This window comes from Coregonus lavaretus, assembly GCF_964263955.1.
Source record: "Coregonus lavaretus genome assembly, chromosome: 18".
Lineage (NCBI taxonomy): Eukaryota > Metazoa > Chordata > Actinopteri > Salmoniformes > Salmonidae > Coregonus > Coregonus lavaretus.
The window spans coordinates 11,339,990-11,357,518 of NC_140005.1; the positions used below are offsets into that span (position 1 = coordinate 11,339,990).

General features: G+C 46.0%; 1 protein-coding gene across 1 annotated transcript in view; it reads right to left on the reverse strand.

Annotated features, from left to right (window-relative positions):
• Positions 1-17,529, reverse strand: part of LOC311145549 (unconventional myosin-VI-like) — a 108,530-nt gene that overhangs the window by 52,103 nt on the left and 38,898 nt on the right. Inside the window, exons 12-15 of the mRNA XM_084181817.1 lie at positions 13,331-13,475; positions 4,858-5,015; positions 4,561-4,652; positions 2,602-2,674 (exon numbers count right to left, since the gene is read on the reverse strand). Of these exons, the coding sequence (XP_084037943.1) occupies positions 2,602-2,674; positions 4,561-4,652; positions 4,858-5,015; positions 13,331-13,475 (468 nt within the window). The remainder of the gene's footprint in view (positions 1-2,601; positions 2,675-4,560; positions 4,653-4,857; positions 5,016-13,330; positions 13,476-17,529) is intronic.

The window sequence follows — 17,529 nt, forward strand, 5'->3', positions numbered from 1 at the left end:
ATATTGATTGTGTGAGAACCAGGCTCTGGGAAATGTCCTGGCTTCTATGTAGATATACTGTAAGATTTTGGGGTTATGTAAGAGCTCCACCATAGAATGAAATATAGCATAGAAATCTCTATGGGCTTCACAGCCTACTGCAGAAGAAATACACAACAAGATCTGTCTAATAATATATAGACCCATTTCCCTCCCAGCTGTGTCATGAAAGGTTGTGAGCGCAGTTCTGCCCCAGAAAGGGGCTTGTTTATGGAGTCAATACAATAACATCCAACTTCAAATGCAGTTCAAGTTATCAAAACACGTAATCGCAGATGTCTTCGGAGGATTGAACACCTAGCAAACTACCAAACTTAATGGTTGTGAAATCTGTTGTGAAATGTAATCTGAAATTAAATCTGTTTTGAAATGTAATCCGAAATGAAATCTGTTGTGAAATGTAATGTAATGTATACAGTGGGGAGAACAGGTATTTGATACACAGCCGATTTTGCAGGTTTTCCTACTTACAAAGCATGTAGAGGTCTGTAATTTTTATCATAGGTACACTTCAACTGTGAGAGACGGAATCTAAAACAGAAATCCAGAAAATCACATTGTATGATTTTTAAGTAATTCATTTGCATTTTATTGCATGACATAAGTATTTGATACATCAGAAAAGCAGAACTTAATATTTGGTACAGAAACCTTTGTTTGCAATTACAGATATCATATGTTTCCTGTAGGTCTTGACCAGGTTTGCACACACTGCAGATTTTGGCCCACTCCTCCATACAGACCTTCTCCAGATCCTTCAGGTTTCGGGGCTGTCGCTGGGCAATACGGACTTTCAGCTCCCTCCAAAGATGTTCTATTGGGTTCAGGTCTGGAGACTGGCTGGGCTACTCCAGGACCTTGAGATGCTTCTTACAGAGCCACTCCTTAGTTGCCCTGACTGTGTGTTTCGGGTCGTTGTCATGCTGGAAGACCCAGCCACGACCCATCTTCAATGCTCTTACTGAGGGAAGGAGGTTGTTGGCCAAGATCTCGCGATACATGGCCCCATCCATCCTCCCCTCAATACGGTGCAGTCGTCCTGTCCCCTTTGCAGAAAAGCATCCCCAAAGAATGATGTTTCCACCTCCATGCTTCACGGTTGGGATGGTGTTCTTGGGGTTGTACTCATCCTTCTTCTTCCTCCAAACACGGCGAGTGGAGTTTAGACCAAAAAGCTCTATTTTTGTCTCATCAGACCACATGACCTTCTCCCATTCCTCCTCTGGATCATCCAGATGGTCATTGGCAAACTTCAGACAGGCCTGGACATGCGCTGGCTTGAGCAGGGGGACCTTGTGTGCGCTGCAGGATTTTAATCCATGACGGCGTAGTGTGTTACTAATGGTTTTCTTTGAGACTGTGGTCCCAGCTCTCTTCAGGTCATTGACCAGGTCCTGCCGTGTAGTTCTGGGCTGATCCCTCACCTTCCTCATGATCATTGATGCCCCACGAGGTGAGATCTTGCATGGAGCCCCAGACCGAGGGTGATTGACCCTCATCTTGAACTTCTTCCATTTTCTAATAATTGCGCCAACAGTTGTTGCCTTCTCACCAAGCTGCTTGCCTATTGTCCTGTAGCCCATCCCAGCCTTGTGCAGGTCTACAATTTTATCCCTGATGTCCTTACACAGCTCTCTGGTCTTGGCCATTGTGGAGAGGTTGGAGTCTGTTTGATTGTGTGTGGACAGGTGTCTTTTATACAGGTAACGAGTGCAAACAGGTGCAGTTAATACAGGTAATGAGTGGCGAACAGGAGGGCTTCTTAAAGAAAAATTAACAGGTCTGTGAGAGCTGGAATTCTTACTGGTTGGTAGGTGATCAAATACTTATGTCATGCAATAAAATGCAAATTAATTACTTAGAAATCATACAATGTCATTTTCTGGATTTTTGTTTTAGATTCCGTCTCTCACAGTTGAAGTGTACCTATGATAAAAATTACAGACCTCTACATGCTTTGTAAGTAGGAAAACCTGCAAAATCGGCAGTGTATCAAATACTTGTTCTCCCCACTGTATATATCCAGGCTCTGTCATAGCCGGCCGCGACCAGGAGACACATGAGGCGGCGCACAATTGGCCCAGCGTCGTCCAGGGTAGGGGAGGGAATGGCCGGCAGGGATGTAGCTCAGCTGGTAGAGCATGGCGTTTGCAACGCCAGGTTTGTGGGTTCGATTCCCACGGGGGGCCAGTATGAAAAAATAATGTATGCACTCACTAACTGTAAGTCGCTCTGGATAAGAGCGTCTGCTAAATGACTAAAATGTAAATGTAAATGTATATAACTGCCTTAATTTTGCTGGACCCCAGGAAGATAATGGGGATAATAAATACAAATACCGAGCCAGCAAGGCAAGGTCAAATATCCCAAATAGAGCTAGATAAAGCCAGAAGAATAATATACTTGTTAATCACAGCTATAGCCATCAGTCTTGTGTTTTCATGGTCATCACTCATTCACTGATAAATTTGTCAAGGTCCCATCACTCGAACGTGATGTCTGCTTGTAAACAAAAAATGGCTCTATGGAGTAAGGTGAACATGGTTTGGCAGTGGCACCCACCTATGCAGTCCTGGTTGTCGACATAATGAACTTCACGGACTCCCAGTCCCTCCTTCTGATACAGCTCTTGCTCCTGCAGAAAGAATGGCAAGTCAACACTGAAGTAGGAAGATGTTGCTCCTAAGCACTGGTGCTGGGTAAGATCTTTTTTAATCCTCCTAATACACTGCTAAAAAAAATAAAGGGAACACTTAAACAACACAATGTAACTCCAAGTCAATCACACTTCTGTGAAATCAAACTGTCCACTTAGGAAACAACACTGATTGACAATACATTTCACATGCTGTTGTGCAAATGGAATAGACAACAGGTGGAAATTATAGGCAATTAGCAAGACACCCCCCAATAAAGGACTGGTTTTGCAGGTGGTGACCACAGACCACTTCTCAGTTCCTATGCTTCCTGGCTGATGTTTTGGTCACTTTTGAATGCTGGCGGTGCTTTCACTCTAGTGGTAGCATGAGACGGAGTCTACAATCCACACAAGTGGCTCAGGTAGTGCAGCTCATCCAGGATGGCACATCAATGCGAGCTGTGGCAAGAAGGTTTGCTGTGTCTGTCAGCGTAGTGTCCAGAGCATGGAGGCCCTACCAGGAGACAGGCCAGTACATCAGGAGACGTGGAGGAGGCCGTAGGAGGGCAACAACCCAGCAGCAGGACTGCTACCTCCGCCTTTGTGCAAGGAGGAGCAGGAGGAGCACTGCCAGAGCCCTGCAAAATGACCTCCAGCAGGCCACAAATGTGCATGTGTCTGCTCAAACGGTCAGAAACAGACTCCATGAGGGTGGTATGAGGGCCCGACATCCACAGGTGGGGGTTGTGCTTACAGCCCAACACCGTGCAGGACGTTTGGCATTTGCCAGAGAACACCAAGATTGGCAAATTCGCCACTGGCGCCCTGTGCTCTTCACAGATGAAAGCAGGTTCACACTGAGCACATGTGACAGACGTGACAGTGTCTGGAGACGCCGTGGAGAACGTTCTGCTGCCTGCAACATCCTCCAGCATGACAATTGAGCACATCTGGGACATCATGTTTCGCTCCATCCACCGACGCCACGTTGCACCACAGACTGTCCAGGAGTTGGCGGATGCTTTAGTCCAGGTCTGGGAGGAGATCCCTCAGGAGACCATCCGCCACCTCATCAGGAGCATGCCCAGGCGTTGTAGGGAGGTCATACAGGCACGTGGAGGCCACACACACTACTGAGCCTCATTTTGACTTGTTTTAATGACATTACATCAAAGTTGGATCAGCCTGTAGTGTGGTTTTCCACTTTAATCTTGAGGGTGACTCCAAATCCAGACCTCCATGGGTTGATACATTTGATTTCCATTGATAATTTTTGTGTGATTTTGTTGTCAGCACATTCAACTATGTAAAGAAAAAAGTATTTAATAAGATTATTTCATTCATTCAGATCTAGGATGTGTTATTTTAGTGTTCCCTTTATTTTTTTGAGCAGTGTTTTTAAGGTTAGAATTGGGGGTAGTGTAGATCTGTCAACACTCATTACTTACTGAATCAAGTACAACCCCTTCTGAAAATTGCATTTTATTTCTTGAAAACATTTTTATATTTCTGGATCATTTCAGGCCAACAAACACAAATATCTCTGTTTGATCTAGTTCAAACGCTGTGAAAATGCCTTAAAATTCGATTTTTGATTGTAATTGGAGACCTTTGCAAATCAATGAATAAAACAGGAGGCTCCAGTAGAGAAGAAAAAACCCTGTCATCTCCACAGACAAAAATATGACCATTCTAATAAATGTAATGTAAGAGTGACTCTTCTATGGAGAGATCACACAGGCTGTGTGTGTCTATGTGTTGCGTGTCACACATTATTAGCTTGTTGACCGACATCCTCCTGGGTCTTCAGTGGGAGTCCAGAGCTTAAAGAACACTAGCAACACACCTCCGCGCCCCCAACAACTCTCTCTCAAATCACTCACCTCTTTCAGTATTCGCTCATTGAAGAACTGCTGCAGCTTCTCGTTGCAGTAGTTGATGCAGAACTGCTCAAAGCTGTTGTGCTCAAAATACTCTGGGGGGGGGGGATGAAGAATGCTCATCTTCAGGCTGTTACTGGTACTCAATATATCAAATTATGTCAGTTAGTCAAGTTTTTAGAAAGAGAAGAGATAAGAGGCCATGCAGATAAATGAATGGTTAGATGGCTAGATAGAAAGACAGACTCACAGAGAAACAATCAGACAGAGAAACTCACTGCTCTAGAACTACATACTTACCGAAGCCAGCGATATCCAGCACCCCAATGAAGTTGGAGGTGGTGCTGAAGGGGAAGCACTGGTTGACCCTCCTGACCACGTGATCGAAGAGGCAGCTGTACACGGCCTTGGCCAGGGCGTCCCGGGCGTTGTTAGCCTGTTCCACCTTCAGAGGCACCCTGGGGGGAAAAGACAGTGGGGCACTGAGAGGCCAAAACTGTGACAAGGCAACTCCTTAATAAAAATACACCTTTTTAATCAATGCAGCCATTTCTCACTCCAGGTTTATGTGCAAAGAAAGTTGGAGTTGTTTCTTAATTAGTATTTACAGGATGGTATAAGTGGGTTTTTTTCTAAGACAAGGAGGTCACAGGTCAAAAGAGACACCATTAGAAGTGACTGTACTAGCTGAAACCTGGCTCACCATCATTACCATAGCACTCTCCAACACCATTTGGCTTCAATTATTCAAAGTGGTTGATGACTATGAAAAAACTGGAGTTCTTCTGAACTGAACAAGTTCAGCTATGGTGTAGCACCCCCCATCCTGCACCCAGTCTCATGGCTGGTATCTAACATGGTGGACTGGAATACTATTCAAAATGTAAACATTCTCTTCTGGACAGGCTTAGGGCTGAAGCAGCAGGTTCAGAGCAAACCTTTGACCTGTTGAAGTCAGGCCTAGGAACCATTTCTGCTCACTTCCCACCCCTCAACATATTCTAATCAATAATCTAGTCACGATCAGCCTTCTTAAATGGGTCTCCCCATAGACCTTAGCCACTCCACTTCAGATCCAGAGACACCAGCCACTCAGTCACACACCCCCACACCTCCCCAGGATAAGGCCAAGTGTCTGGGCCCCTAATGACATGGCCCAGCCCCCCTTTCCAGCTGCTTTCAAGGCACCAGGCACCAGGCTCCAGGCTACCCTCAGATACAGCTGCATTATTCATGGTGAGAAAAGACTCTGAGGCCAGGCTGCATCTGGGCCTGTTGAAATATTCACTGTTTCCTCTTAGGACCTCTGCTTTGAAACAGCCTTCTAGGAACACTGTGAGCTCTATTCAATTCAAATCAAATCAAATGTTATTGGCCACATGTGCCGAATACAACAGTGTTGAGACAAAAAGAGCAGAAGTAAAATAAAATAACAGTAGGGAGGCTATATACAGTGGGGAGAACAAGTATTTGATACACTGCCGATTTTGCAGGTTTTCCTACTTACAAAGCATGTAGAGGTCTGTAATTTTTATCATAGGTACACTTCAACTGTGAGAGACGGAATCTAAAACAAAAATCCAGAAAATCATATTTTATGATTTCTAAGTAATTAATTTGCATTTTATTGCATGAAATAAGTATTTGATACATCAGAAAAGCAGAACTTAATATTTCGTGTTGGGACCTTGACAAATTTATCAGTGAATGAGTGATGACCATGAAAACACAAGACTGATGGCTATAGCTGTGATCAACAAGTATATTATTCTTCTGGCTTTATCTAGCTCTATTTGGGATATTTGACCTTGCCTTGCTGGCTCGGTATTTGTATTTATTATCCCCATTATCTTCCTGGGGTCCAGCAAAATTAAGGCAGTTATATACATTTACATTTACATTTTAGTCATTTAGCAGACGCTCTTATCCAGAGCGACTTACAGTTAGTGAGTGCATACATTATTGTTTTATTTTTTCATACTGGCCGCCCGTGGGAATCGAACCCACAAACCTGGCGTTGCAAACGCCATGCTCTACCAGCTGAGCTACATCCCTGCCGGCCATTCCCTCCCCTACCCTGGACGACGCTGGGCCAATTGTGCGCCGCCTCATGGGTCTCCTGGTCGCGGCCGGCTATGACAGAGCCTGGATATATACAGTGGGGAGAACAAGTATTTGATACACTGCCGATTTTGCAGGTTTTCCTACTTACAAAGCATGTAGAGGTCTGTAATTTTTATCATAGGTACACTTCAACTGTGAGAGACGGAATCTAAAACAAAAATCCAGAAAATCATATTTTATGATTTCTAAGTAATTAATTTGCATTTTATTGCATGAAATAAGTATTTGATACATCAGAAAAGCAGAACTTAATATTTGGTACAGAAACCTTTGTTTGCAATTACAGAGATCATACGTTTCCTGTAGGTCTTGACCAGGTTTGCACACACTGCAGCAGGGATTTTGGCCCACTCCTCCATAGACCTTCTCCAGATCCTTCAGGTTTCGGGGCTGTCGCTGGGCAATACGGACTTTCAGCTCCCTCCAAAGATTTTCTATTGGGTTCAGGTCTGGAGACTGGCTAGGCCACTCCAGGACCTTGAGATGCTTCTTACGGAGCCACTCCTTAGTTGCCCTGGCTGTGTGTTTCGGGTCGTTGTCATGCTGGAAGACCCAGCCACGACCCATCTTCAATGCTCTTACTGAGGGAAGGAGGTTGTTGGCCAAGATCTCGCGATACATGGCCCTATCCATCCTCCCCTCAATACGGTGCAGTTGTCCTGTACCCTTTGCAGAAAAGCATCCCCAAAGTTTCCACCTCCATGCTTCATGGTTGGGATGGTGTTCTTGGGGTTGTACTCATCCTTCTTCTTCCTCCAAACACGGCGGATGGAGTTTAGACCAAAAAGCTATATTTTTGTCTCATCAGACCACATGACCTTCTCCCATTCCTCCTCTGGATCATCCAGATGGTCATTGGCAAACTTCAGACGGGCCTGGACATGCGCTGGCTTGAGCAGGGGGACCTTGCGTGTGCTGCAGGATTTTAATCCATGACGGCGTAGTGTGTTACTGATGGTTTTCTTTGAGACTGTGGTCCCAGCTCTCTTTAGGTCATTGACCAGTTCCTGCCGTGTAGTTCTGGGCTGATCCCTCACCTTCCTCATAATCATTGATGCCCCACGAGGTGAGATCTTGCATGGAGCCCCAGACCGAGGGTGATTAACCGTTATCTTGAACTTCTTCCATTTTCTAATAATTGCGCCAACAGTTGTTGCCTTCTCACCAAGCTGCTTGCCTATTGTCCTGTAGCCCATCCCAGCCTTGTGCAGGTCTACCATTTTATCCCTGATGTCCTTACACAGCTCTCTGGTCTTGGCCATTGTGGAGAGGTTGGAGTCTGTTTGATTGAGTGTGTGGACAGGTGTCTTTTATACAGGTAACGAGTTCAAACAGGTGCAGTTAATACAGGTAATGAGTGGAGAACAGGAGGGCTTCTTAAAGAAAAACTAACAGGTCTGTGAGAGCCGGAATTCTTACTGGTTGGTAGGTGATCAAATACTTATGTCATGCAATAAAATGCTAATTAATTAATTAAAAATCATACAATGTGATTTTCTGGATTTTTGTTTTAGATTCCGTCTCTCACAGTTGAAGTGTACCTATGATAAAAATTACAGACGTCTACATGCTTTGTAAGTAGGAAAACCTGCAAAATCGGCAGTGTATCAAATACTTGTTCTCCCCACTGTATACAGGGGGGTACCGGTGCAGAGTCAATGTGCGGGGGCACCGGCTAGTTGAGGTAGTTGAAGTAATATGTACATGTGGGTAGAGTTAAAGTGACTATGCATAAATCCTTAACAGAGTAGCAGCAGCGTAAAAAGGATGGGGTGGGGGGGCAGTGCAAATAGTCCGGGTAGCCATGATTAGCTGTTCAGGAGTCTTATGGCTTGGGGGTAGAAACTGTTGAGAAGTCTTTTGGACCTAGACTTGGCACTCCGGTACCGCTTGCCGTGCGGTAGCAGAGAGAACAGTCTATGACTAGGGTGGCTGGAGTCTTTGACAATTTTGAGGGCCTTCCTCTGACACCGCCTGGTATAGAGGTCCTGGATGGCAGGAAGCTTGGCCCCAGTGATGTACTGGGCCGTACGCACTACCCTCTGTAGTGCCTTGCGGTCGGAGGCCAAGCAGTTGCCATACCAGGCAGTGATGCAACCAGTCAGGATGCTCTCGATGGTGCAGCTGTAGAATTTTTTGAGGATCTGAGGACCCAAGCCGAATCTTTTCAGTCTCCTGAGGGGGAATAGGCTTTGTCGTGCCCTCTGCATGACTGCCTTTGTGTGTTTGGACCATGATAGTTCGTTGGTGATGTGGACACCAAGGAACTTGAAGCTCTCAACCTGTTCCACTACAGCCCCGTCGATGAGAATGGGGGCGCGCTCAGTCCTCTTTTTTTTCCCTGTAGTCCACAATCATCTCCTTTGTCTTGGTCACGTTGAGGGAGAGGTTGTTATCCTGGCACCACATGGCCAGGTCTCTGACCTCCCCCCTATAGGCTGTCTCATCGTTGTCAGTGATCAGGTCTACCACTGTTGTGTCGTCGGCAAACTTAATGATGGTGTTGGAGTCGTGCTTGGCCATGCAGTCATGGGTGAACAAGGAGTACAGGAGGGGACTGAGCATGCACCCCTGAGGGGCCCCCGTGTTGAGGATCAGTGTGGCAGATGTGTTGTTACCTACCCTTACCACCTAGGGGCGGCCCGTCAGGAAGTCCAGGATCCAGTTGCAGAGGGAGGTGTTTAGTCCCAGGATCCTTAGCTTAGTGATGAGCTTTGAGGGCACTATGGTGTTGAATGCTGAGCTGTAGTCAATGAATAGCATTCTCACGTAGGTGTTCCTCTTGTCCAGGTGGGAATGGGCAGTGTGGAGTGCAATAGAGATTGCATCATCTATGGATCTGTTGGGGCGGTATGCAAATTGGAGTGGGTCTAGGGTTTCTGGGATAATGGTGTTGATGTGAGCCATGACCAGCCTTTCAAAGCACTTCATGGCTACAGACGTCAGTGCTACAGGTCGGTAGTCATTTAGGCAGGTTATCTTAGAGTCCTTGGGCACGGGGACTATGGTGGTCTGCTTGAAACATGTTGGTATTACAGACTCAGTCAGGGACATGTTGAAAATGTCAGTGAAGACACTTGTCAGTTGGTCAGCACATGCTCGGAGTACACGTCCTGGTTCTCCGTCTGGCCCTGCGGCCTTGTGAATGTTGACCTGCTTAAAAGTCTTACTCACATCGGCTACGGCGAGCGTGATCACGTAGTCATCCGGAACAGCTGGTGCTCTCATGCATGCTTCAGTGTTGCTTGCCTCGAAGCGAGCATAGAAGTGGTTTAGCTCGTCTGGAAGTCTTGTGTCACTGGGCAGCTCGCGGCTGTGCTTCCCTTTGTAGTCTGTAATAGTTTTCAAGCCCTGCCACATCCGACAAGCGTCAGAGCCAGTGTAGTACGATTCAATCTTAGTCCTGTATTGACTCTTTGCCTGTTTGATGGTTCGTCGGAGGGCATAGCGGGATTTCTTATAAGCGTCCGGGTTAGAGTCCCGCTCCTTGAAAGCGGCAGCTCTACCCTTTAGCTCAGTGCGGATGTTTCCTGTAATCCATGGCTTCTGGTTGGGGTATGTATGTACGGTCACTGTGGGGACGACATCATCGATGCACTTATTGATGAAGCCAGTGCTATCTGAAGAATCCCGGAACATGTTCCAGTCTGTGCTAGCAAAACAGTCCTGTAGCTTAGCATCTGCGTCATCTGACCACTTTTTTATTAACCGAGTCACTGGTGCTTCCTGCTTTAGTTTTTGCTTATAAGCAGGAATCAGGAGGATAGAGTTATGGTCAGATTTGCCAAATGGAGGGCGAGGGAGAGCTTTGTATGCGTCTCTGTGTGTGGAGTAAAGGTGGTCTAGAGTTTTTTTTCTCTGGTTGCACATTTAACATGCTGGTAGAAATTAGGTAGAACGGATTTAAGTTTCCCTGCATTAAAGTCCCCGGCCACTAGGAGCGCTGCATCTGGATGAGCGTTTTCCTGTTGACTTATGGCCTTATACAGCTCATTCAGTGCAATCATAATGCCAGCATTGGTTTGTGGTGGTAAATAGACAGCTATGAAAAATATAGATGAAAACTCTCTTGGTAAATAGTGTGGTCTACAGCTTATCATAAGATACTCTACCTCAGGCGAGCAAAACCTTGAGACTTCCTTAATATTTGATTTAGTGCACCAGCTGTTGTTTACAAATATACACAGACTGCCACCCCTTGTCTTACCGGAGTCAGCCGTTCTATCCTGCCGATGTAGCGTATAGCCCGCTAGCTGTATGTTGTCCATGTCGTCGTTCAGCCACGACTCGGTGAAACATAAGATATTACAGTTTTGAATGTCCCGTTGGTAGGATAACAGTAATCTTAGGTCATCCAATTTATTCTCCAATGATTGAAGATTGGCTAATAGGATTGATGGGAGTGGCTGTTTACTCGCTCGCCGTCGGATCCTTACAAGGCACCCCGACCTACGTCCACGATATCTCCGTCTCTTCCTCACGCGAATGACGGGGATTTGGGCCTTGTCGGGTGTCTGTAGGCACACCCGACAACTGTCAAATGCACGTTAGTTTGCAATTTCGTCATGTAAAAACTGTCATTTTCCATCCTTTACTCCAGGTTCGTTACCTGTCTAACATCAGCTAGCTTGCGCTGAGGTGGGAGGAGTGGAAATATTTGAGGTGTGTCCTTACTAACATTGGTCAATATGCCAATCTCAGTGAGCGCAACTAGGGATATTTAAGAACGACCAAAAGCTGGTCTTAGCAGTAACGCAATTGGTTGTGGAATTGATTTTGCTAGCGGAGGCACACACACAGTAGCCTTATGTACATCACCAATGTTTTATAAAAATATCTTGAGCAGCAAAACATTCAGACTTTCCTATTTCTTATTTATATTGGACATGATTTTTGTCCAGCTTCTGTGAAACATTTTGACTCATTATGTGTGATTCCCATTGCATGAAATGTGTCAGTGACTGTAGGGAGCATGTTAAGGAACATCAAGTTATTTGAAAATACTTCTTATAGTTTCTCCATTTATGCATCTTCCACTTTCCTCTGTTGGACCCAACTGTCAAATCGCACGAATTTTACAGTTCTCGTGGCAAAGTCACTGGGCTCCCGAGTGGCGCAGCGGTCTAAGGCACTGCATCTCAGTGCTTGAGGCGTCACTACAGACCCCCAGGTTCGATTCCAGGCTGTATCACAACCGGCCGTGATTGGGAGTCCCATAGGGCAGTGCACAATTGGCCCAGCATCGTCCGGGTTTGGCCGGTGTAGGCCATCCATTGTAAATAAGAATTTGTTCTTAACTGACTTGCCTAGTTACATAAAGATTAAATAAATAAAAAACTGGCTACATCAACGGTGATGGTAGGCTACAGCTATATATATTTGGGAGCCTCCTTCCTTCTCTTTATATTGCCTCTTTTTCCAGCTCCTGTGAAAAGTTTGGATGTGTAAAACCCTACATAGTCTACGCCTAATATTATATGCCTACAGGGCGCAAGTATGGTGCCTGTAATCATTTAGACAAAGCCTATTTAAAACAAGTTGTTTCTTTTTATTAGAATCATTCACTGTCTTTTTAGGTCTTATCAATAGTGAATTTAATCTTGCTTATTGACAACGTTTGGCATGTCTATGGCTCAGACATAATGCATTTTACAGCAGCTCTATATCAGTGTGAATGCTATGTTAAAAATATATTTCCATATTGAAGCCATGCAATTACTGTTCAAAAACACATTCAGCATATTTAGCAGAACCTATAGCGCTACCGCCATCGCTTAGATTTTCCATTGCGTTAGGTTTGTTGAGCCCTGAGTGTATAAGAATTAATCAAAATTAATCGTAATTTGTGAATGGCCAGAGATTAGTATTGAGTAAGAGAAATGATTGAGTGCTCATTCCACATGCACTTGAATGGAGGATTTAATTGTGTGTATGGGTTACGTCACATAAACAGCTTTATAGCATACTCAAGACTAGATCCACAATGTACCAGTCTTAGTTAGGTTTTAAGCCTTTCCCTCTTATGCAATCCATCTATATAAATAAGGGCTGCTAAGCATGGCACAAATGGGTTTAAATGCCAACAGGACTATTAATGTCAGCCAGTGCCACAGTTGATTAAACAGTATAGATGTAGCCTATAAGATTAGCCTCTTTACTGACTGTGTCCATCGCAATCAGAGTTGAAATGGGGAGACGCCAACAGACAGAGCATTACCCCTCACAGTCACTGTATGGGCATACGGTTTTTTACGGCTGGCCAACGAAAAGTGTAATCTTTCCTCTTTTCACAAGTCTTTAAGTCTCAGCTCCCCATACCAGAGTCCTGCACTGAATTCTGAAAGATATGAAACTCCCTCTGGCCCATGCCCTCAATGCTTTGAAACCCTTGAGGGGAGTGAAGTGTACTCATGGGGGAAAAGGGTATAAAATCGGAATTCAGCGCGCGTCTTCTTCACCACTAAAGCACAACGTTGACCCTGGCCTAGACCGTTAGATAAGGGCATGATGCTAAGTGCAGCAGTAGTAGATTTACAATCAATTAGGATTTTACAATTTGATGATCTATGATTGTAAATTGGTGTACAATTCAGTCTATGACTGCGAGAAACCAATAATACCTACTAATCTAATTTAGAGGTTTTCTTACTTGATAACTGTTCCTTTGGTGCCTCCTGCTGTGGTGAGCATGACCCTGGTGGTGAGGCTGACTCTCAGGTCTTCCTGGTCCAACCCCAGCAGGTCAGCACAGTAGGCTAGTGTCGGACTGGACTGGTTCATCAGGATGCAGCCGCCTGGAAACACACACACAGGCACAAGTAGACGCGCATATGCACCATGTAATCTCACACACAAATGATTGGTGCGCACACAAAGAAACAGGCAACTTCCATCATGCATCTTCAACTGGATTTTGGATGGATTTTACTTATTTATTTCTGATGCCTAGTGCTTGAATACAGCATCACACGGTGAATACATGCCACACATTCTGCAGAAGTAACGGCTTCATTGCAGGCAGTGAAGTCGGCCTAGATAATGTCCTGCAGAGGCAGGAAGATGGTCTGATGGAGGGAATTGTTGGTAGTCTCGGTCTCGTCATTGTTGGTAATCAAGCCTACTACTGTTGTGTTGTCTGCAAACATGCTGAGGACGCAGCTAGGGATGCCGTCTGGGCCGGTAGCCTTGCGGGGATTAACATGCTTAAACGTCTTACTCACGTCGGCCACGGAGAAGGAGAGCTCACAGTCCTTGGTAGTGGGCTGCGTCGGTGGCACTGTGTTATCTTCAAAGCGGGCGAAGAAGGTGTTTAGCTTGTCCGGAAGCAAGATGTCGGTGACGTGGCTGGTTTTCCTTTTGTAGTCCGTGATTGTCTGTAGACCCTGCCACATACGTCTCGTGTCTGAGCCGTTGAATTGCGACTCCACTTTGTCTCTATACTGATGTTCTGCCTGTTTAATTGCCTTGCGGAGTGAGTAGCTACACTGTTTATATTCTGCCATATTCCCAGTCACCTTGCCATGGTTAAATGCGGTGGTTCGCGCTTTCAGTTTTGTGCGAATGCTGCCATCAATCCACGGTTTCTCGTTAGGGTAGGTTTTAATAGTCACAGTGGGCACAACATCTCCTATACACTTCCTGATAAACTCAGTCACCGTTTCAGTATATTCGTCAAAATTATTTTCGCAAGCTACCCGGAACATATCCCAGTCCGCGTGATCAAAACAATATTGAAGCGTGTATTCCGATTGGTCAGACCAGCGTTGAATAGTCCTTAGCACGGGTAATTCCTGTTTGAGTTTCTGCTATAGGAAGGGAGGAGCAAAATGGAGTTGTGGTCAGATTTGCCGAAAGGAGGGCGTGGGAGGGCCTTATAACCATCCCAGAAGTTCGAATAGCAATGGTCGAGAATTTTAGCAGCCCGTGTACAACAGTCAATGTGTTGATAGAACTTCGGCAGCCTAGTCCTCAAATTTGCATTGTTAAAATCCCCGGCTACAATAAATGCAGCCTCAGGATATGTGGTTTCCAGTTTGCATAAAGTCCAGTGAAGTTCTTTGAGGGCTGTCGTGGTATCGGCTTGAGGGGGGATATACATGGCCGTGACTATAACCGAAGAAAATTATCTTGGGAGATAATACGGTCGGCATTTGATTGTGAGGTATTCTAGGTCGGGTGAACAGAAGGACTTGAGTTCCTGCATGTTACTACAATTACATCATGAGTCGTTAATCATGAAACAACCACCTACGCCCTTCTGCTTCCCGGAGAGATATTTATTTCTGTCTGCGCGATGAACTGAGAACCCATCTGGTTGGACCGATTTCAACAGAATATCCCGAGAGACCCATGTTTCTGTGAAACAATGTATGTTACAGGCCCTGATGTCTCTCTGGAAAGAAATCCTTTCCGAGCTCGTCGACCTTGTTATCCAAAGACTGAACATTAGCGACTAATATACTTGGAAGCGGTGGGTGGTGTGCGCGCCTCCTATGTCGAACTAGCAGGCCGCTCAGAGTGCCTCTCCTCAGACGGCGATGTTTTGGGTCAGCCGCTGGAATCAGTTCAATTGCCCTGGGGAGAGCAAACAAAGGACCTGTTTCGGGAAAGTCGTATTCCTGGTCGTAATGCTGGTGAGTTACCGCCGCTCTGATATCCAATAGTTTTTCCCGTCTATATGTAATGATACAAACCACTTTCTGAGCTAATAATGAAAAAAAAAAATGAAAAAAAACTAAAATACCTCAAAGTTTCCTAAGAGCTAGTCGCGAGGCCGCCATCTTCGTCGGCGCAAGGACCCATCGCACCGTGCAATGTTCCAGGTAATATCTGCTCTCCAGGCTGTACTCTAGTACATCATCCATCTTAAGCTTGAATCATGACTTTTCCCATCTGTCAGATGCATTTCAGCACTGGGTCTGAGGTATATTATAGGAGAGTGGTTTCAGATGAGCATGTCCTTTTTAATGGGTCTACTTCCAAAGTGGGACAGTGAGACCCTACAGAGAAGAATGTGTCAGCAAGGGGTGGGGAGTAGAGGAGAGGAGACGAGAGTAGTGTAGACGAGAGGAGAGGAGACGAGAGTAGTGTAGACGAGAGGAGAGGAGACGAGAGTAGTGTAGACGAGAGGAGACGAGAGTAGTGTAGACGAGAGGAGACGAGAGTAGTGTAGACGAGAGGAGACGAGAGTAGTGTAGACGAGAGGAGACGAGAGTAGTGTAGACGAGAGGAGAGGAGACGAGAGTAGTGTAGACGAGAGGAGACGAGAGTAGTGTAGACGAGAGGAGAGTAGTGTAGACGAGAGGAGAGGAGACCAGAGGAGAGGAGAGGAGAGGAGAGTAGTGGAGAGGAGACGAGAGTAGTGTAGACGAGAGGAGAGTAGTGTAGACGAGAGGAGAGGAGACCAGAGGAGAGTAGTGGAGAGGAGAGGAGAGGAGAGGAGAGGAGACCAGAGGAGAGGAGACCAGAGGAGAGGAGACCAGAGGAGAGGAGAGGAGACCAGAGGAGAGGAGAGGAGACCAGAGGAGAGGAGAGGAGAGGAGAGTAGTGGAGAGGAGAGGAGACGAGAGTAGTGTAGACGAGAGGAGAGTAGTGTAGACGAGAGGAGACCAGAGGAGAGTAGTGGAGACGAGAGGAGACGAGACGAGACGAGAGTAGTGTAGATGAGAGGAGAGTAGTGTAGATGAGACGAGAGTAGTGTAGATGAGAGGAGAGTAGTGTAGACGAGAGGAGAGGAGACCAGAGGAGAGGAGAGGAGAGGAGAGTAGTGGAGAGGAGACGAGAGTAGTGTAGACGAGAGGAGAGTAGTGTAGACGAGAGGAGACGAGAAGAGAGGAGACCAGAGGAGAGTAGTGGAGAGGAGAGGAGAGGAAACTAGAGTAGAGGAGAGGAGACTAGAGTAGAGGAGACTAGAGGAGAGGAGACTAGAGAAAAGGAGAGGACACTAGAGTAGAGGAGAGGAGACTAGAGTAGAGGAGACTAGAGTAGAGGAGACTAGAGTAGAGGAGACTAGAGGAGAGGAGAGGAGAGGAGAGGAGAGTAGTGGAGAGGAGAGGAGAGGAGAGGAAACTAGAGTAGAGGAGAGGAGACTAGAGTAGAGGAGACTAGAGAAAAGGAGAGGACATTAGAGTAGAGGAGACTAGAGTAGAGGAGAGGAGACTAGAGTAGAGGAGACTAGAGTAGAGGAGACTAGAGGAGAGGAGAGGAGAGGAGACTAGAGGTGAGGAGAGGAGAGGAGAGGTGACTAGAGGAGAGGTGACTAGAGGAGAGGTGACTAGAGGAGAGGAGACTAGAGGAGAGGAGAGGAGACTAGAGGTGAGGAGAGGAGACTAGAGGTGAGGAGAGGAGACTAGAGGTGAGGAGAGGAGACTAGAGCAGAGGAGACTAGAGGAGACCTCCTGCCACATTAGAGAAACTAAACTAATCAAGGGATTCAGTTCTGGTGTAAAGGACGTCAAACTGGCAGCACAATAACAGGACTAATAAGCACCATTAAGCGCCTCACGGTTCTCCCCAGGATTTTTTAACAAGGTGCTGCCGAGTATGGCTGCGGTGGGAGGCCCGGAGGGGGGCAGTGCCCCCCATTGGACGCAGTGATTGTTGCGTTTTTTTAACACCTGTAACTGCCATTTCCTGCAATCTAGAGCCCCAAAATACAATATTAGGGTGTGGTGCCTGGCCTTAAAGGATAACAAAACCCCAAAGGTATTTGTTTTAAAATGTTAAAAATATGTCTTTATTACATAGAGGCACAGCCAGTCTACAAAGTGGCACAATGCAACTTACATTCTTTGGGGAGAACCCTGCACCTGTATGTGTATCTGCGTAAGTGTGTGGACATTCTAATAT